Source organism: Telopea speciosissima, chromosome 1 (genome assembly GCF_018873765.1).
Source record: "Telopea speciosissima isolate NSW1024214 ecotype Mountain lineage chromosome 1, Tspe_v1, whole genome shotgun sequence".
In the NCBI taxonomy this organism is placed as follows: Eukaryota; Viridiplantae; Streptophyta; class Magnoliopsida; order Proteales; family Proteaceae; genus Telopea; species Telopea speciosissima.
The window spans coordinates 8,389,799-8,410,790 of NC_057916.1; the positions used below are offsets into that span (position 1 = coordinate 8,389,799).

A 20,992-nucleotide genomic window follows, 5' to 3' on the forward strand; every position below is an offset into this window, starting at 1 on the left:
AATTCGGAGGTGAGAGCAGGTTGCGGCGAATATGCATAGCACTTACTCCTTTAGCAATTTCCAATAAGCGGTCTTCAATGAAGGTCTGGAGTGAAATGTTCAAGTTTGACTCTTGCTGTCCTACCAATTCAACTGTTGCCTGAAGAGACTTCCTCAAATGCCGGCTGAGATAATTGATAATCCCAATTTCAGAGACTACGGCTTGTGTTCTGAGTTGTTGAGCCAAAGCGTTACAATCTGAACAATATCAGATTTAATTTGCGGATCATGTGCAACATTTTTGTGATCCAGATGTCGAATGACAGCAGCTAGAATCAACTGCACATTTCCTGTATGTAAGCAATGCAGAGACAACCAAAATTGGAGTAAAAATAAACAAATATTATAAGATTCAGATAAGGAAGAAATATTTGGAGGGGGAATAAGTCGGGTACAGAGATGTATATACATGAAATGTGAGAATTTCAAATGAGAATAAAGATGTTGTTAAACCTAAAAATCAATGCTTAGATATTAGAATATAAGACTCATAAGGAACAAGACCAAATAGAACCAGGAAGCCAAATACTCAACCCTACTGTATTATCACCGGGCAACAATAAAGATAAAAATAAATAAATAAATCAGGTAAAAAATACATAAGAAATGAACAGTAAGTAGATAATTATATATTTGGGCCACATTATTTGTAAGTAATTATAACTAATGATTAAAAGAGATGGTACAGAAGTATGGATAGGATTGTTAAAACTGTATCACATGAGCTTCTGAAACAGTAACTCAAATAAATGGAATGCCTCGGTGTGGCCAAAAGAAAAAGTTGTGGCAGTGATGAGGTCGAAAAAATTTCTTCATAGTGGTTAACGACTTAAAGAAAAATTTTCCATAGCAATTAAAGAGAAGATTCAAAGTTACTTTATGTCTGCATAGCTTGTCTCACTTCTAAGAAAACAAAATTTATTTATAAAAAAAAATGCATGAGAGAGAGAGAAATAAAACATAAAATTGAAGGTTGATCTTGTCAATAAGCAGCTTCCTGCAGATCATGAAGAATTCATACCAGAAGCCTAATTACAAATCATCTGTAAAACTCCTACACCATCCAACTGGCAAAAGAACATCAATATCACACATCAAGTATAACGAAAAAGAAGTTTTAGCGAGAGAGAGAATAAAAAAGGCACCAAAATACCTGCAGTGTCCATAAAGTAGCACATATCAGACAGAACACAACCATAGCTACCCCCTGCCAAGGAGCCCAATGCTTCCCATTGTCAAAGTAAGCGAACATTGGATCTAAAACCTGGTACATTGTCGTACTCTCCTTGGCCAATTCTACTATTTTCTGAACACAAATTTGAGCACATATTTATGGATTTTCAATTTCTTCTCTGTTGTGCAAGTAAACCAATGTATTAACCACAGTCCACTACATTATTTTTTTTATCTTCGGAGCAATGGAAAGAAAAAAGTTCCAACAGGAAAATGCATAAAGAATCAAGAATATAATACTGAAGGACCTCATTTTTGGAGTTAAACATGTGGGGGTTGCTCATTATTACCGAGCCAATATAGTGCAATCTTTTTTCTTCTCGTCTTGGCCTAAGGTAGCTCAGGCTGAGATCACTACCAACACCAACACCACCCCTTGCTTCACATCTAACTACTTCATCAACCCCATTGTGATCTGGCTCCCCCCTTTCACCATCATCTACAAGATTTATATCTGGTTCATAGTTATCCAGTGTGGCATGCACAATCTGCGCAAAGTATAAATCCTTAAATCAAAACAAATTCATGATTGAGGAACCCAATTAAACTTAAAATAGCAAGATTTTGAGATGTACAAACAGAAGCTTAAATTGGAAGTATATTCACAAGTAGAGAGACTTGATTATCAGACTCGCATATATACATGAATGCGCATGCATTAATCATAACTTGCTACGGGTTTACAAACTGTTGATCCTATGTAACTACTATTACATGTGTTAGCGTCAGACGCAGATAATGTTAGATGGATACATATCAAACTCAATGATCTCCTAGAACAAAATGCAGTCTGCAAACACACCCATACTATGTCAAACGTGCATCAATATGAGTAAACATGGCAAAAATCTAACAAGAGTGTGAAGTCTTGGAATGCAAGCCCTAGAAAAAAGATATGAGCTACACCTAAAGTTATTTCAGAAGAAACTACTCTTGTAGTCTTGTTGTAGAAAGTATCCACCACAGCCCCTAATCATTCCACTATTAAAACATTTCCACATTGTTGGTTCTAACTTTAACCTGTTTTCCTTGTGTAGCTACTAGCGCCAAAGCTCAATTTCTTCGTATTGTGCCAGGAAACAAGTCATAAAACATCAAGAACATGTGAAAAATCTGCCATAAACCACACCTGAAATGTGAAAAATCAATTTGACACGAATAATGGAAGAAAAAGAAAAATAAATATGTGCATCTATAAGTGCAGAATGCATATCAAGCTGTTAGTTTTTCAAATTTATATCTTTTTCTTCCAATTGCTTGATCTTTGCACTTCCCTTCAATACGAGGAATCTCCATGTATTCCACCACAACCAATAAGAACAAGAAAAAAGTCGACACAGTCTACCAACAATGGGTGAAAAATGTAATTTAAGATCAATTTCTCCACTAAATCACCAAGCAGAAAAATCTCCTGATTTCTCAACAAAAGATTGTTAAGAGCAAACACAACACTTACATTGAAGTCTTGAAGGGATTAACCAGTTTGTATAATGCAAAGAAAAAGTAGCAAGATATATAAGTAACTTACTAGAAAACGATGCCAATTCCATCCCAAAATCACCTGACTAAGAATGCATCTGGTCAAAGTTTTGCATCCTAGAATACGAACACTGTCTTGCTTTGTGGCGTCCCAATGTCCAAGAGTTCAATTACAACAATCAGTAGACTGAGAGCGAAGTATGCCCTATAGAACAAAATGCATACATGAGAAATATATTTGAGATAATGCCAAAGAACTACCACCTATGGCCTAGCAGCAAAAGAATGCAAACAGACTCACCTTCCGGTTACAAAAATAGATACAGTATGAAGAACTTTTGGACAAAATCTTCCCCAAATAAAGTAGTAAGAACAAAAAAGAAAAGAAAAAAAAAATCTTGAAAACTACACAATAAGTCCAAATGAGGGGAATATTTAAATGACACCAAATCTGGGTCAAGCAAATGAGACGGAATTCACTTCTTGAGTTGCCTTGAGTCAGAAACGGAACTAACAGTAGTTGAAAGTTCTAAGAAAATAGGAAATGAGACTAGTTTCATAAGAACATTAAGTCCTAAATAAACTTATTTTCTTTTTCTTTTCTCAATTAAAAAAAAATTATTCCACAACTAAATTAAAGTAAAAAATCAAGAAAGATGAGAGGAGAAAAGAAAACCATTACACTTACATCTGCTCCTTGCATATGCACAGCAGTTTATGGTATGCCTCTGTGATAATACTGATATATTCGATATGCTCAAACCTCAATTCTTTCGAGCACCTTTGTTAAAGATACTTGACAATCTACAGCAAAGAAAAGGAGACCAAAATATCCTCCAAGTAGGTTAATTTATGTTGAAAGAAGGGAGTAATTTTTGAATTCGGAGGGGGTTCTTGGCAGCATATTCACACAATTTAACAATTTTCCGTTCATTTGGAGCACCCTTCTACAAAATTACACAGCAAGATATCATTATCCTGGATGTTAAAAAGATAAGTAGGACTACTCTATCTTTATAAACACCATGTAACAAGAAGATAGATGAGTTTATCTCAAACAAGGATACATGACAACCCTACAAACTAGATAGGAAAACACATCTGTATATGTACTCTCTCTCTCTCTCTCTCTCTCTTAACTGGGAAAGTCAGTGTTTCTATCACAAAATCATGTGCTACCTTCAATTCAGAAGAGCTCAGAAGGAACCTTCCTCAGCCACTTACCTGCAGATATTTCAACCTTGCCTCAGCTACCTCCTCAGTTGGATTAATCATTCTACATCAAAGGAAAAGGAAAGTAAAAATATAAGAGGAAAGAGAGATTCCTTTTTCTTTTGTAAAAGGATGTCAGAATCACTTTAATGTCTTGTATTAATTCAGATTCTTGGTCCATTTGGCCATGCAAACATGAAGTCTTACAAAAGGTTCAACCCAGTTACTTGATTCATTATATGATCTACCTGGCTTCAAGCTCTGAAATTTTCACAAGCAATAACTGCTCCCTTTCAGACGCAGCTGTTTCCACCTGTCAATTGAGAAAATGTAGAACAATTTGCACTTAACTTGCCCTCAAATGAGACATACATAAAAAGAACTATAACACAAAATTAATATTAGAAAGAAAGAATTGAACAGTTCCATCATGCTTAAGAGCTTATAGAGATAATTGGAAAATAAAATTTCACATAGAGCTGCTATTGAGATCTAATATAATAGGCAAACATGGCATATAATTCTTTTAATAAGAAAAAGAATATTGAGTAAACCAGTGATCGGCTGTTGCTTTAAAGTAGTAGTGAGTTTATTAAAGAAGAGGAAACAGTCTGATAACACCAGTTTTCTGATAGGAATAACGATGAAAACTCGGATCATAACAATAATAATAAAAGAAAATCCATCCATGCCTAGGGAGTCTACCCCCCTGGTTTCTCTAAAATGTCACGTATTGTCAAGGAATCTCTTACCCATGGCCTCCAGCCTAAAAACATTGTTAGAATCACCCTAGCTTACCACATGAATAGAATTAAGCTTCTTCATTATTCTAGCTAAATAGAAGTTAAATCATTGTTATATGGACACAGCTCCAGACTTATTTTGGTCACATTTGCCTTGGAAAAGAGTAATGGCTATAAAGAACTCTCACCTTTTTTCAGCCTTTTCTACATCTTCGAAACGGATATTTAAAAAATCTGATCCTTCCTATATTGCCTCTGATGAACAAAGAAAGAGAGGGAGAAGAGAAAATAGAGTTGATTTGAAAGGGAGCAAACCAAAAACAGTCAACGGAAAATATTTATATAGAGGAGGTGACAACAGAGATACATGCCAACTATAGTTTCGTACGACTACGTAAGCTGCATAATTACCAAGCACAATTTTACATACATCTTGTCGGGCCAACTAAGGATTTTAATCTCGAATTGGTTCTAAAAACCTATCATGTGAAACCCGGTCAAATTTTTGAATAAATTTGAACTTTTAGAATCTGTGTGATTTCAAGTTCTGGTTCAACTTTGCCCATACTAGCCTCTAAGTTGTGGGCCGTCTTGATTAAGAAATTCAGACCTATCTCATGACTCGTCTGTAAAGGCATTCCGATCAGCCAACTACCGTGGCCTTAAATGAGTCTGAGGTGTCTAGCGGAAGACAACACATAAGCTTGGCATGCTGGAATGATGGCCTGCGAAGCCTCTCTCTGTCTTAGGCCGAATCCCAGGTAAGAATCCCATTTTATATGTATGTATATTGTATTTTTAATTAATTAGTCTATTAGGGGCAGAATAGCAATTTTTACCTTGTGGGACCCCGACCAGAGCTACTTGTGCCGGGTCTACTGGCTGGACAGGCTGTAGGGCCTCCCCCTTAATTAAACTCAATGTAAGTATAATTTAAAATATATTTATATAACGTTTTGTACGACCAAATAGGGTTAGAAAGGTATTTTAGTAAAATTGACCCCGTGGGACCCAGTTCCCTAGTGGGGAATGCTGTTCCAGACAATTACCCGTGTTCAGATGACCTTTAATGTCGCATGACATCATTCTATGGCTGAATTAAGGTAGTAAATACAAAAGAATTAATTTTAGAAATAATTTATAACCAAATGACCATTCTACCCCTTAGTGCTTAAGTAGTTAGATAAATATCAAAAGAGTTTCCAATTGATCACTATTCACAAGTCTAAGGGAGCTAAAGAAATTCGTTCCAACTTGGGAGAGAAGGAAAGAAAGAGGAAAAGAGAAGAGAAGAAGAGAGGGAGAAAAGGGAAGCTTACCTTAGGGCTTGTCTTCAACACTTGGAGCTGAACCAAGAATCTCCATTAGAAAGCTGCCTGCACTCTAAATCTGTTCCTATAACTGAGGTAAGCCTTGGATACTTGTTGTCTTCCTCTTTATTCCCCTTCTTCTCCATCTCTAGTTCACTTTATTAAGAATTTCTACCATTAAAGCTTGGAGACCAAGCTTGGGTTGTGAAATCGAGCATAATTAGACTGATTTGAAACAGTTTTTGACTCTCTAAGACCTGAAATTTGGGAAATTACCAAGTCTGAAAGTTGTATTGTTGTTCTTGATAGCAATTTATAAACCCTAAACTAATTAATTAGGTTTAATTGATTAATTACCAAAATTATGAAGTTATTTATGAAATTGAACTCCCATATAGGTAGACCCACCTTTATATAATGTTAAAACACTTAGTTTCTTCCTTGCATGTGAAGATCTACCCAAAAAAAGGAAAAACCCCAAATTCGGACACACTCCCGGATGGAGTTGCAGGCCCAGGGGCGGTTGACCGGCTCCCTGGAAGTCTGCATCCGGCTCCCCCATTTTTGTGCCCTTATGACCTAGACCCCTTGGGACTTGACCTTGGACCATCCCAGAACCTATTGCATGGTGTTTGGTATGTTGTTTAGGGCTGTTTTTACTATTTTTTAGTCGGTTTGTTGGATTGTTGGTGGGTATCTGACCTAGAATTCCTTCTATAACTAATCTATAATATTCTTGTCTCATATTTAGGACTGTCTTCGTCTGTTCTTGCCTGCCTATTGGAGTTTATTCACCTAGGCTAGCTACAACTACAGGTAAGGGGATCTTGACTTTAATTTCTGTGTATTTATCATCTTAATTTCTATGTTGTGCTGATTGTCATGCCATGCATCATTGTAACTGTATCTGAGACATATAGTTTCCTAGCTTGTTTTTAATGCATTAGAATGCACTGTGAACTAGGTTGCATATGAGCATGCTGCATTGCATTGCACTGATATATTATTTATGTGAAATTATTGATGATGGAAATCAGTACTCTATAACTCAATCCATGATTGTAACATCGTAATTAGATTGCCTTTGGGTTAGGTTGTTATTTATAACCCGATACTACGCCCTTACCAAGCCAGGAAAGGTGTTGACAACCGTGAAGTACGGTAGAAGGGACATGCCAGGGTGCCATCTTCGTCCCATATTAGCGTGTCGCTCATTGTGGGAATAAGCGAGGCGGGGTTGGTCATTAAGGGTTTGTCGGGTCCATTGCACTGGTGTCGTACCGATCTGGCGGGTCCTCGTAGTAGTAGAATGGTTTCGCTCGGGTGGCCGAGCGTCTGAGGCTGCCTTGTGTCATGCTTTCCGGTTGGTCATTGGGGTTTGTCGGGTTAGGTTTGCCTTGTGTCGTGCTTTCTGGCGGGTTCTCTTCGAGGCTAGCATCTACTACTCGTAGTACTTAAACCTCATGAGACTTAGAACTGTGCTAGGAGCATACTAATTAGGACATGCATTATGATTTACTGTGTATGTGTGCTTCCCCTCCCCCTTACTGGGCTCAGTGGAGAGCTCACCCCTGTGGATATCTTTATTTCTCAGGTGATTTAATTACTTCTAATGTTGGCTTTGTGGCGCTAGAGTTTGAAGTGCACGATACTTCGTGCGCACGTGATGATTGTGCAATCTCCTGATCTTGGCCTGATAGTCCAGGCTACCTCCCCACTCTTTTATGCTTTATAAATGCTTTATATAGTTATAGTATAGTTTCTTGTATACTTTTACTCTGTGCTACCTTTGAGAACTGTATAGTTGTATCACAAGCCTTATCATTTATATAAATGAAATATCATTTAGACTTCTCTTACTAATGATGTTATCTCTATTAATTAAATTGTTTCCGCGCCTCGATTCGTATGTCATCAAGCAATGATTGTGAATAGGGTACTGCACTTGTGATCCTTGGGGATTGGTTGGATGTCAGAGACATCCCGCCACACTTGACCCTTAATAACCGGGCCGGGGTGTGAAGTTTCACACATATAACGAAATGCGTAAAGATTAGATTACGATCTTCACTTCAAAATAGCGCAAATTAGAATGTGCACTGAAACGGAATGACTAAAAAATAAAGAAGAGAAAAGAGGAAGAAGGAAGAAATTCAATTGTGGAGGCGATCAAAAAACCTAGTTGTCTCACCCACCAAAGGGGGGGAAGAAAACTGCAAACCCAATTGGAAGTGGTGCCAATACCTGTAAATCCAAAGCAAAAGTTCTCAATTAGAACGTTTTCCATGTGGGTTAACAAGAGAATTGAGAATGATTTCTGTATCACTTCTAATAATACTCTGTTTTCCAAGTAAAACAGGTGAACTTACTGTTAGAGTTGATAGTAAATATGTATCAGGGGTAGTTCAGGAACTAGACTTCTAACTAGTTCCCTTATTATGTATTTTTAACTTTTTATGTCTTTTTACCTTTTACCTCCCTAGGGAGGTGATTGTAATACTTTTAGTAATTCTATTTGAGCAATATAGGTGGGTTGGAGAAGTCTCTCTAACACACACAACTTTGAACCGTAACTCTCTCTTCTTCCCTCTCTTGTCTCCTTCTTCTCTAACATCTTCCTTCCTTCTCCATTGTTTCCCTAATCTGAAACTCAACTTGGTATCAAAGCAGGTTGGTTTGAGAGTCATATTTGGTTGCTCTTCTCTATTCTTTTCTTCTCTTTGGAATCCTAGGATTCAAAGGGTTTCAAAGAGAAGCTACCAATGTAAAAAATCTGTGGTATAGAAGTATGAAATAGGTTGGAAATAACCTACTCAGCTGTTTGGAGGTGTTCTTTGAGCTTGGTAGAAGCTATTATGAAGTTTTGAAGCCATTCCATCACCCTGCAACTATTACCGCCACTTCAAGTTCGAGCCCCTGGTTCTCTCTCTCTCGGCCTTGGTTTCACCTTGGAATGGCTCCATAGAATCACCCAAGGGTGTTCTTTTCATCCCATCGGCCTTGGTTTCAATCTTCCACTCTCGCTGAGCAATACTCTCTTTCGTGGAATCTCTGTTTTCCGCCTAGGTAATATCGGGACTGCAATTTCTCACTGCATTTTCTGCTCCTCTTATTTCCGACTGCTATGTATTGCTTTGCCTTTCTTGAAATGTTTAACATCACTGTGTGAGGGCCTTAAGATTGTTTCGGATATGTTATTTCTTGGTGAATGCTAGGGTGAAGCCCCTTTTTCTCGCTTTTTCCTTTACTTGTGCCTCTACAAGGCTGCCTTTACTTCAGCTTGGTTCGTGTTATCGGACTGTTTGGAAGTTTTTTTATTATTTGGGTAGAGTGTGTACTCCCACTCAACAATGGCTGATTCTCGAGATTTCGGGACCTGGTATACTGTCCCTTCTCCTCAATTTGCTATGAAAGCACACGATTTCACTTTCCTTTGTGAAACTTGATGAGACAAATTACTTGGACTGGTCACATTCCGTGAAACTTTCCCTTAGGAGCAAAGGAAGCTTGGGTACATCACAGGTGCTATCAAGCCTCCAGAGCCGAATGCACCTACTTATGAGAAATGGGAGGCGAGAACTCTACATCATGCATATGGTTGATCTTCTCCATGAAGCCCGAGATTGGGAGAAGATTTATAAGAAAGGAGACTGCCAAGGCCATCTGGGATAGTGTCTCTCAGGCCTATGACAGAGTGGGTGACTCTGCCAAAGTGTATCAGCTGCACCAAAAGATTCATTCCATGCGGCAAGGGGAGAACTATCTCTCGAGTACTATCATGCCTTCCTTAGTCTTTTGGAAGAATATGACCACTCACAGGGACCTCCATTTGATTAACCCGGCGGATGAAGCGAAGGTGTATCGGACCTTTGAAAGGGAGCGGGTGTTCACTTTACTGGTGGTCTCGAACCGACTATGAACCCATCCGCTCCAACTCTTAGGCCGATCTCCTCTTCCATCTCTTAGTGAGGTCTCGTAGTTACCTACAGAGTGAGGAGACTCGCCGTGTCACTATGGACTCCACATCAAGCATCATCTCATGACAAGTCGGCTCTCAATTCCAGTTTTTTCGAGACACCCTTGGGGGTAGTAGAGGCCAGGGCCCACTCGTGAGGCAGCCAGTGTAGTAGAGACAATTGGTGCCAGTGGAGTTGGGAGAGACAGGTTTAAATGTGATTTGTGGGAGAACTGGGCACACCAAGGATAGGTGTTGGTCCCTTCATGGTCGCCCCCTAGCACACGTAGTCGTGGTGGTCGTAGAGGGGAGCTCGAGCTCGCTCCGTGACGATCGCGCAGATGCTCCACAGGATGATCCTATCTTGGTTGACACGATCCGCCGGATTATAGCCCGATTGAGCACATCTCCTGCATCTACCGTGGCCAGCTCATCTTCGTCCTCGGCCTTGCAGTCTCGCTACGACCTCTATCGCAGCCCGGTCTTGGGTCATTGACTCGGTGCCATCGACCACATGACTGGTATGTCCTCTACTTATGATACCTATACCATTTGCTCTGGTAAGGATAAAGTCGGGATAGCTGATGGATCCCTTTCCTCGATATCTGGTAAAGGTAGTATCCCTGTTACCTCCTTTATTTCCCTTACCTCGAGTTCTTCATGTTCCTAACCTTCTTGTTAACCTTTTATCCGTAAGTCACTTGACTAAATCCCTCAATGTTGTGTCACCTTTTTTCCTTCTCACTGTCTCTTTCAGGATTTGGTGACGAAGAGGATTATTGGTAGCGGACGTGAGGAGAAAGGCCTTTACCTTTTTTATCCTAGTGTACCCACAGCTCAGTCCTATGTGTGTGGACGTGATGACAGTAGTTCAGCGGAGTCTGTTATGTTATGGCATCGGCGTCTAGGCCATCCATCTTTTGTTGTAATGAGGAAACATTTACCTCACTTATTTTCTTCTGTTGCATCTTCCCATGTTTTTGAATGTGAACCATGTATGTTGGCCAAACATTGTCGCTCCTCTTATCTATATCATGGTAATAGAACTGCTGCTCCTTTCCATATTATACATACTGATGTTTGGGGACCTTCTCCCACTACTTCTTTATTTGGCTTTCGTTACTTTGTCTCTTTTGTTGATGATTTTTCTCGTGCCACTTGGACTGTTCTTCTGAAAAATAAGAGTGATGTTTGTGAGGCATTTCAGAATTTTTATCAAATGATCCTTACTCAGTTTGATACTCGTATCAAAGTTGTCCGGTCTGATAAAGGGGGAGAATATATGTTTAGTGGTCTCCAAGCTTTCTTTACTAAGAATGGCATTCTCCATCAGTTAGCGTGTGTTGACACACCCCAACAAAATGGGGTTGCTGAGAGGAAAAATCGCCATTTAGTGGTCTCCAAGCTTTCTTTACTAAGAATGGCATTCTCCATCAGTTAGCGTGTGTTGACACACCCCAACAAAATGGGGTTGCTGAGAGGAAAAATCGCCATTTATTGGAGGTCACCCGTAGTCTCTTGTTTGGTATGCATGTTCCCAAGACTTTTGGTCTGCTGCTCTTCTCTGCTTCTTTCCTCATCAATCGCATGCCAACCAAACTTCTTGGTTTCAAATCTCCCTTAGACATCTTATCTCCACAGGTTTCTGCTTTCTCTCTTCCTCCTAAAATCTTTGGCTGTGTTTGTTATGTGCATGTTAACAAATCACATCGCACAAAACTTGATCCCAAAGCCCTCAAGTGTCTTTTTCTTGGCTACTCTTCTACTTCTAAAGGTTACCGGTGCTACCATGCTTCTTCTCGCCGGTGCTTTACCTCTAAAGATGTCACCTTCCTTGAATCTATTCCTTTTTTTGCCCCATCTCAGCATCCTCTTCAGGGGGAGAATTGTGGGAATGAACAGGCTGATTCTCTCCATTACCCACTACCTATCTCTCCCTTTATGTTTGACATTGGGAAGTCTCGTGAATCGGATGATGTGCATATCGATTCGGTGGTTGTGAAGCGCCAGTGGTCTAGTAAGGAGAAAGATTACCACATTACATACGAAAAGGTGAAGGCTTGCATAATGAAAGAAAGAAGACCTACCAAGAGTCCTCTTTGGATCCAGATCCACAACCGAGATCCACTCTTCTAATTCGGTGATCTCCCTTCTCCTTCTTTATGTGATTTAGACCTCCCTATTGCTGTTCCAAAGGGAAAAGAGCTTGTACTAATCCTATAGCCCAGTTTGTTTCCTATGATGCTCTTTCTCCTACAGGTCTTGCCTTTGTTACTGCCCTCTCTGCTGCTTCTACTCCCAAAAATGTTATTGATGCTATGTCTGACCCAAAATGGAGACAAGCTATGTCTGAGGAAATGATGGCACTTGAGAAGAATGGTACTTGGCAACTGGTGGATCTTCCTAAGGGACGTGTCCCTGTTGGATGCAGATGGGTCTACACAATCAAGTACAAATCTAATGGGAGTGTTGAGAGATACAAAGCAAGGTTGGTGGCTAAGGGATACAGTCAAGTCTATGGAATTGACTATCAGGAGACATTTGCTCCGGTTGCCAAACACAACTCAATTAGAGTTCTTTTGTCATTGGCTGCCAATAAAGAATGGCCATTATACCAGTTGGATGTGAAGAATGCCTTTCTCCATGGGGATTTGGAAGAGGAAGTGTACATGCAAACTCCTCAGGCTTCAAACTGCCATCATTGAAGGGAAGGTGTGTCTCCTCGAAGGCATTATATGGTCTCAACGATACCAAAGGCATGGTTTGAGCGCTTTGCAAGCCGTTCTAAAGAATGGATATTCCCGAGCCAAGCTGATCATACTCTCTTTACTAAGAGGGGCCATGGTACCATTACAGCCCTTATTGTTTATGTTGATGATATTGTGGTCACAGGAGATGATATAGTTGAGATAGATAACCTGAAGAGTTACTTGGCACGACAGTTTGAAATTAAAGACTTGGGTCCCTTGAAGTATTTCTTAGGCATTGAAGTATCAAGGACCAAGAAAGGAATTAATATATGTCAACGGAAGTTTGTTCTTGACTTGTTGACAGAGACTGGAATGTTGGGCTGCAAACCAGCCAATTCTCCTATTGAGCAAAATCATAAACTAGGAGAAGATTGTGGTTCTTCTCTAGTGGATGCGGGAAAGTACCAAAGGCTAGTGGGGAAGCTTATCTATCTTGCCATGACACGTCCAGATATCTCCTATGCAGTGGGAGTAGTGAGCCAATTCATGCATGCTCCCAAGAGTGGCCACTTGGATGCCGTTTACCGTATTCTTAGATATTTGAAGTCTTCTCCAGGGAAAGGATTGTTGTATGCGACATAACCACTTGAAAGTGGAAGGTTTCACAGATCTTGATTGGCTGGCTCCATTACGACAGGAGATCTACTTCCGGTTATTGCACCTTTGTTGGGGGTAATTTGGTTACATGGAGAAGCAAAAACAGCATGTTGTAGCTAGATCCAGGTAGAGGCAGAATTTAGAGCTATGGCCCATGGAGTTTGTGAACTTATATGGTTGAGAAGACTTGTTCAGAGCTGGGATTTGACATGAAGGTCCTATGAGACTCTCTTGTGATAACAAGGCAGCCATCGATTGCCCACAATCTGTTCAACATGACCGAACCAAGCACATAGAGGTTGATAGACACTTCATCAAGGAGAAGATAGACTCTGGCTGCATTTGTACTCCCTTTGTGAAGACTGGTGATCAGTTGGCAGATATCCTCACCAAAGCTCTTGGCTCTCCTCAGTTTAATATCCTTCTAAGCAAGCTGGGAATGCATAATATATATTCTCCAGCTTGAGGGGGAGTGTTAGAGTTGATAGTAAATATGTATCAGGGGTAGTTCAGGAACTAGACTTCTAACTAGTTCCCTTATTATGTATTTTTAACTTTTTATGTCTTTTTACCTTTTACCTCCCTAGGGAGGTGATTGTAATACTTTTAGTAATTCTATTTGAGCAATATAGGTGGGTTGGAGAAGTCTCTCTAACACACACAACTTTGAACCGTAACTCTCTCTTCTTCCCTCTCTTGTCTCCTTCTTCTCTAACATCTTCCTTCCTTCTCCATTGTTTCCCTAATCTGAAACTCAACTCTTACAGGGACATGGGAGTCTCTGGCACTTCTCTAGGGATCAGTAGCAAAGAAAAGAATGTAGACAAGGACGAAGGTGCCAATAATTTGAGCTGCCAAACCCACACCTTTTCTGTAGCCATCGGCGATCTCCTTTGCCCCACCACCATACTGCACATAGTAAGACTTTTGGAAGGCCTCTACTAGCCCTACACCACACATTGCACCCAAGCACTCTGCCACGATGTACATCACAGCATGATTCCTGACACTTTACGGGCTAAGAGAAGCCCAAACATCACTGCTGGGTTAATATGCCCTCCTGTAAACACAAACACACACAACTGTTTATAATCAAATTGTAAACAACATAAAACAGAGAAAGAAGCAAGAAAATGGATTACCTAACAGAGATGGCGGTGCAGTAAACGAGGATGAAGATCAAGAAACAAAACTAGAAATCATAGTTATGTCCAGAAAGTTTTTTTTCAGTGCAGGGCTGCAGGTTTGAGCTTTGATTGGTTGAATTAGGTGAAGTGCACCAGGTGGAGCCGGACCTTTAGGGTTGGTCTTGGGCCTGTTAAAAATTCAACAAAAAAACATCAGAAAACAACCTCAACGAGTAAGCAACAAAGAGAAAAGAGGAAGAAGGAAGAAATTCAATTGAAGCAGCGATCAAAAAACCCGGTTGTCCCAAGAAGTAGCGACGAAGTAATTTCCCCCGGGACTGAAACAAGAATTTTGAACTCTGTGCCATAGGAAAGAACAGAGATTATTAAATTGCAAGCAGTTAAACTTAGAAGAAAGCGCACTGTGATGGCTGCTATAGTAAGGGAGGGATTGGGGGTAGAAGAAGATGCGCAGGCAGGCCTGCTTTCCTGAATCAATTTCTTCTGCCTCCGGTTCTCATGTTGTCAAAATTGAGCGGAACTTCTTTCTTCTTCTGTGGTTGGGTTAACCTGGTCTCGGAAACAGGAGGAGGGCTTTCGTTGGTGGATGAGAAGAACCACCTCCTCAGCTTCGAAGAACGAGTTGAAGTGACATTGATGATGGAAGCAGAAAAAGGGTTTGGTCTTCTGTAATTCGGAGGGGATAGCAGGTTGCGGCGAGTATAGAGGGAAGCGAATCTTAACAGAGTCTGCAATTCGGAGGTGACAGCAGGTTGCAGCGAATATGCATAACACTTCCTTTAGCAATTTCCAATAAGCAGTCTTCAATGAAGTTCTGGAGTGAAATGTTCAAGTTTGACTCTTGCTGTCCTACCAATTCAACTGTTGCAGACTTCCTCAAATGCCTGTTTAGATCACTGATAATCCCAATTTCAGAGACTACGGCTCTTGTTCTGAGTTGTCGAGCCAAAGCGTTAGCAATCTGAATAATATCAGATTTAATTTGTGGATCATGTGCAACATTTTTGTGATCCAGATGTCGAATGACAGCAGCTAGAATCAACTGCTCATTTCCTGTATGTAAGCAATGCAGAGACAACCAAAATTGGAGTAAAAATAAACAAATATTATAAGATTCAGCTAAGGAAGAAAAATTTCGAGGGAGAATAAGTCGGGTACAGAGACGTATAAACATGAAATGTGAGAATTTCAAATGAGAATAAAGATGTTGTTAAACCTAAAAATCAATGCTTAGAAATTAGAATATAAGACTCACAAGGAACAAGACCAAATAGAACCAGGAAGCCCAATGCTCAACCCTACTGTATGATCACCGGGCAAAACACTATCTTTCACCCATGTTTGCCAAAACACTATCTTTCATTATCATTATTACCCAAACACTTAACATTTTCAAAAAGGAAAACCCAAACTCCAGAGATTCAAGTGATAGAAGAATCAGAGAGCCTATAAATCCAACCCAGAGAACAAAATCAACCTAAAAAAATCTATAAAATTCAAAACCAAAGATGCAGTCAGAGTATTTATGCAAACCACAACCTTTTGAAAACCCAGAATTGGTTCAAAATGAATAGTGAGTACCAATCTACGGGCAGTGATTGAAGTTTCCACTGCCCCACTTTCCAAGTCAACCGATAACTTAAAATTTTCAGAAACAAAGAAACCCAAATACAAAGATCCCGTCTGAGAGAATAATCTAAGAACCAACAAAACTGAACTAACGTAGATCAAAATCAATCCAATAATCAACCAAACTGAAAACCCCAAAGCTGCAATCAAGGTATAGACATTTGTATAGAATATAAAGAAGAAAAAAAAATTCAGAGGAACACACAAAATAAATAAATTAGATCAATGTCCAGATGCTGAGACTTACGCACCCAATAACTTAAATTATCAAAAACCACGAGAAACCCAAACGCAGACATCACGTCTGAGAAAAGAATCAGCAATTAAATCAACTAAATTGAAAACTCGAAAGCTGCAATCATAGTATCGACAGTTATGACATATACCAAAAACCCAGAAGAACCCAGTATCTGTAAATCAAAAACCAATAACAACGTCCAGATCTAATCAGAATAGAAAGTAAAACATTTCATTAAGCTATATACATACTTTAAAAATAAAAAATTTAAAAAAAAAAAAAAAGGAAAATAAATTTTACAAGTGTCGAGACAGTATATTCCCATCCATAAATTAATCGATTGTTCCCCGTGTAGCGATGTAATCGTAGAAATACACAAATAAAGGTTCCACATTTGATAATTAAAATAAATACATTGATTTATCTGAAAGAGAAAAAGGAGATTACCTGGTAACGGAAGAGCAGACAGAGAACCCATCTTCTGTCTCATCACTGATCAGAGTTTTTGAGTGCCTCCATCCATAATACATCGATAGCATTCACAAAATGTAAATTGAAACCACAACTTACTATACTTTCAGACAAAGAGGTAGTCTTGCATTATATTTTCGCTGGTAAAGGCAAAATTCGCAATAGCCTAATTTCAAATTTACTTTGTAATCTCTCCCTCCATGAAGCATTCATATAGCGTAACTAAAGAAGACACAACTTGGTTGATTATTGCATAAGGCCGAAAAGAAGCACAATAGATAAAAGATAAATGTGATCAGCAAAAATAAACCAAGAACGTCCCTTTATTGGTTCCACATGCTTAGACATTCCGACTTTCTTGGCAGAGATGCTAGGGTTCTAGAGCCATTTTATCTACTCCTAGGCTCACATTATCTATACTGAGTGGTTATCTATCCAAATGTGTCAGTGGACTTCCTATAAACAGGTTGCTTCTAACCCACCTTTCAAGAGCCTCTCTCTCCTTTGTTTCCATGGCCACAGATTCAGTTGGGAATTTGCTGTGGAACTGTCACATACATTGACTAAGAGGGAGATCTGAAAGAAAATTGAGGTCTGATAAATCTGTTTCTTCTATGGAGAGAGAGAGAGAGAGATATAACCTTATGTCCTACGGTTCTACTTCTACATTATCTCTTTAACTAACAGGGAGTTCTGAAAGGGAATTGAGCACTGGTTAATCTGTTTCTTCTATGGAGAGAGAGAGAGAGAACCTTATGTCCTACGGTTCTACATTTTCTCTTTGGCTAGCCAGCTTCAAGCAAGCTTTTCCCTCTAACCGACATCTACTATAGTTCTCCAGAATTTACAGTGGTAGGCTCAACAGACCAAGTAGAGGCATGGCTGTTAACATCTTAATATAACGTCATACCAATAAGCTCGAATTCATCTTGATCTGAAATACTTTCATGAATAAAATTGTAGGTAGCACAAGCTTCATTTCATGGGAAAATTCATGTTGCGCTACACCAGCCCATGACAAAGCAAAGCCAACATTTGAAAGAAAATACAGGTGCAGAGGCATGATGTAGTATCCCAAAGGAACATTTGGCTGCAGATCAGCTGAAGAAATACAGAGATTCCAGAATTTTTGTTTTGGGCATGTGAGGGAAAGGGAAAAAGAGAAGAAATGAGTATCTAATATGGCACACCATTTGAGATATATTTTTAAAAAAATTAACAAAGAGAAGCTAATCCTTGGAAATAAACCTTCCATGCTATGTAGGATGGCATCCACAAAAAATTAACCTTAGGAACTTGAGAGAGAGAGAGAGACTGGCTGGCTTAGTCAGTGAGGTCTTGTGTTTGTCATTGCAAAGCCATCAATCGCTTCACCTGTGCACAATGTGACACAAATCATAATCAAATTGGTTTGACGATATTATGGAGTTATTTTGGGGGTGGGATGGGGGGGCAAGTGATGACCTATTTAACACAGAAGCAAATGGACTCCCAATACTGTTATATGAACACCCATTATCAAGAATTCCATAACAGTGGCATAATTGGACTAAAGGTACCCTATCGTGAACCTATTAGGTTGTTTCTATGGGGTTCGACCCCTATTTTTTGACACCCCCATTACCAAAATGTCAAAACAAAATGATAACCTCATATCAGAGTGGATAGTAAAACCCCCCACCCAATCTATCAGTTCTTTTTTTGGTAAAAATCCATCAGTTCACATTGTAGAATAAATTAAAAGCTATCCATGTCCCGTTAGAAAACCTCTATAAGAACCAAAAAAAAAGGTGGGGAGACGCGGAGTTGTATGAGAACATAACAATTGACCAATTTCAGGATTAATTACAGGCATACATCGTGAAAATCTAAGACAAATAAATACAAAATGCAATAGAATCCTTCACCAGTTAAAACAGTAAATAGAGTTAAGTACCAAGAAGCCCAAAGACAAAATTTTGATAAAGCACTACTCCAAAAAAAAAAAAAAAAGAAGGGGACAACTCATAAAAAGATTTCCTAGAGAAGCAAACGAGATAGATTTAAAAAAATAAAAGAGACAATTGAACTTGAGAAACCAAAATAAGAAAAGCACTTAAGGCATGAAAAAGTACTGGAACCAACAATTTCACTTGTGGAAGTGCCCAAGCCAAACAAAAATGAAGAAGTGAACAAATACATACTATCACAATGTGAATATATACAACAAAAATTTATGCTTCTGAAACATTTTACCCCAATTGAATGAACATAAACATAAATGAAGAAATTAGAAATACCTATAACAGGAACACTTATCTATAATAGACAGTTGCATATAATTTTAAGGAATAGAGCAGAGAAACCAAGTAACCATTCACCATGAACAGTTAAAAAACTAACCATAATTACCGAGTCAATCGAGTGAAATCTTATTTTTCAAGTCTTGGCCTAAGGTAGCTCAGGCTGAGATCACTACCAACACCAACACCACCCCTTGCTTCACATCTAACAACTACATCAACCCAATTGTGATCTGGCTCCCCCCTTTCACCATCATCTACAAGATTTATATCTGGTTCGTAGTTGTCCAGTGTGGCATGCACAATCTGCGCAAAGTATAAATCCTTAAATCAAAATAAATTCATGATTGAGCAACCCAATTAAACTTAAATAGCCAAAATTATGGGATGTACAAACAGAAGCTTAAATTGGAAGTATATTCACAAGTAGAGAGACTTGATTATCAGACTCACATAGATACATGAATGCGCGTGCTTTAATCATAACTTGCTACGGGTTTACAAACTATTGATCCTATGTAACTACTATTACATGTGTTAGTGGCAGACACAGATGATGTTAGATGGATACATATCAAACTCAATGATCTCCTATAACTAAATGCAGTCTGCAGACACACCCATACTATGTCAAACGTGCATCAATATGTGTTAACATGTCAAAAATCTTACAAGAGTGTGAAGTCTTGGAATGCCAGCCCTAGAAACAAGAAATGAGCTACACCTAAAGTTACTTCAGAAGAAACTACTCTCGTTGTGAAAAGTACCCACCACAGCCCCTAATCATTCCTCTATTAAAACATTTCCACATTGTTGCTTCTAACTTTAACCTGTTTTCCTTGCGCAGCTTCTAGCTCCAAAGCTCAATTTCTTTATATTGTGCAAGAAAACAAGTCAAAAAACACTGGGTCCAATTGCCAACACATACTAAAGCATTAGAAAACCACTCACCTCATCAAAACCATCAAGAACATGTGAAAAATCTGCCATAAACCACACCTGAAATGTGAAAAATCAATTTGACTCAATGAGGAATTAGATGCAGGTAAATTTCAAAAATGATTGTGCTCATGTTGCGCTAACAAGAAAACAGTACAACCAAAAAAAAAAAAAATCCACCAACTAAGATGGCTGAAAGGCATTGCAAACTTGATGCCCTCAAACAGCACTTGCTATAGGGAAAATTACTTGTACACACCCTAGACTATTGCCATTTTTCTTAAAATACCCAAATTTTCAAACAATTACTTGACACCCCCTGAAACCTGACGTTGTTAGTCTGCTGTTAATGGTTGAATGGAAAAGTCCATTTTACCCTTATCACGTATGCAATAGAAAACAGTGAAATTAAAATTACCTATTTACCCTTCTTCTTCTTCTTCTTCTTACTGCAACCACACCTCCTGCTGTAACCCACCCCTTTCATTGTTAAACCATTTGCTGCTGCTGTGGAGAATTGCAGACACCGGAGAAAAATGAAGCAAACAACCAGGAACATCCTACCAGGAAAACAAATCCAGAATCTAGAGCAAAAGCAAGGAGAGACCAGCGGAATTCAAAAAGTCCCTAACAGGCAAGTGAGACAAAGTCATATCTCTAGAACAGACCATGAAAGAGAAGTAAAACTGCATATATACATATATATATATATATCCTAAAAAGCCAAAATATCATTGGTGGTTTAAGTTGCGCTGACACATTAAAAGTTCCGGTGAAGTTGGCAGTTCTTACAGTGGCTTCAAGATCAAACCCTAAGCTGGAGGATTCAGTCTCTTCCGAAGCTTTCAAGGCCGCGTAAGAGTTCCAATCGGCAAGCAGAGACGAGGATTCCTTCTGATCAGTATTACTCGGTCCCTCCATAAACCAAGATTGTGCAGTATTCTGCATATTTCGAAGTAAGAGATGA

General features: G+C 39.1%; 1 protein-coding gene across 1 annotated transcript; it reads right to left on the reverse strand.

The window, feature by feature from the left end:
• Nucleotides 1–1,253: 1,253 nt before the first annotated feature.
• Nucleotides 1,254–20,099, reverse strand: LOC122658944 (protein SEMI-ROLLED LEAF 2-like). The gene is made up of 3 exons (XM_043854115.1): nt 20,038–20,099; nt 1,563–1,760; nt 1,254–1,391 (listed from the first exon to the last, which is right to left on the reverse strand). Exons 1-3 carry the CDS (start codon nt 20,074–20,076, stop codon nt 1,380–1,382), a joined length of 249 nt encoding a protein of 82 aa, XP_043710050.1. The 5' UTR covers nt 20,077–20,099; the 3' UTR covers nt 1,254–1,379.
• Nucleotides 20,100–20,992: the final 893 nt, after the last annotated feature.

Bases quoted from the DNA above. Each gene is read 5' to 3' on its own strand.
- LOC122658944 (XM_043854115.1), bottom strand. From the start codon at position 20,076: ATGGCAGATTTTTCACATGTTCTTGATGGTTTTGATGAG. The intron at 1,761-20,037 runs GTGAGTGGTTTT...TACTTTGCGCAG, and splicing joins TTCTTGATGGTTTTGATGAG to ATTGTGCATGCCACACTGGA.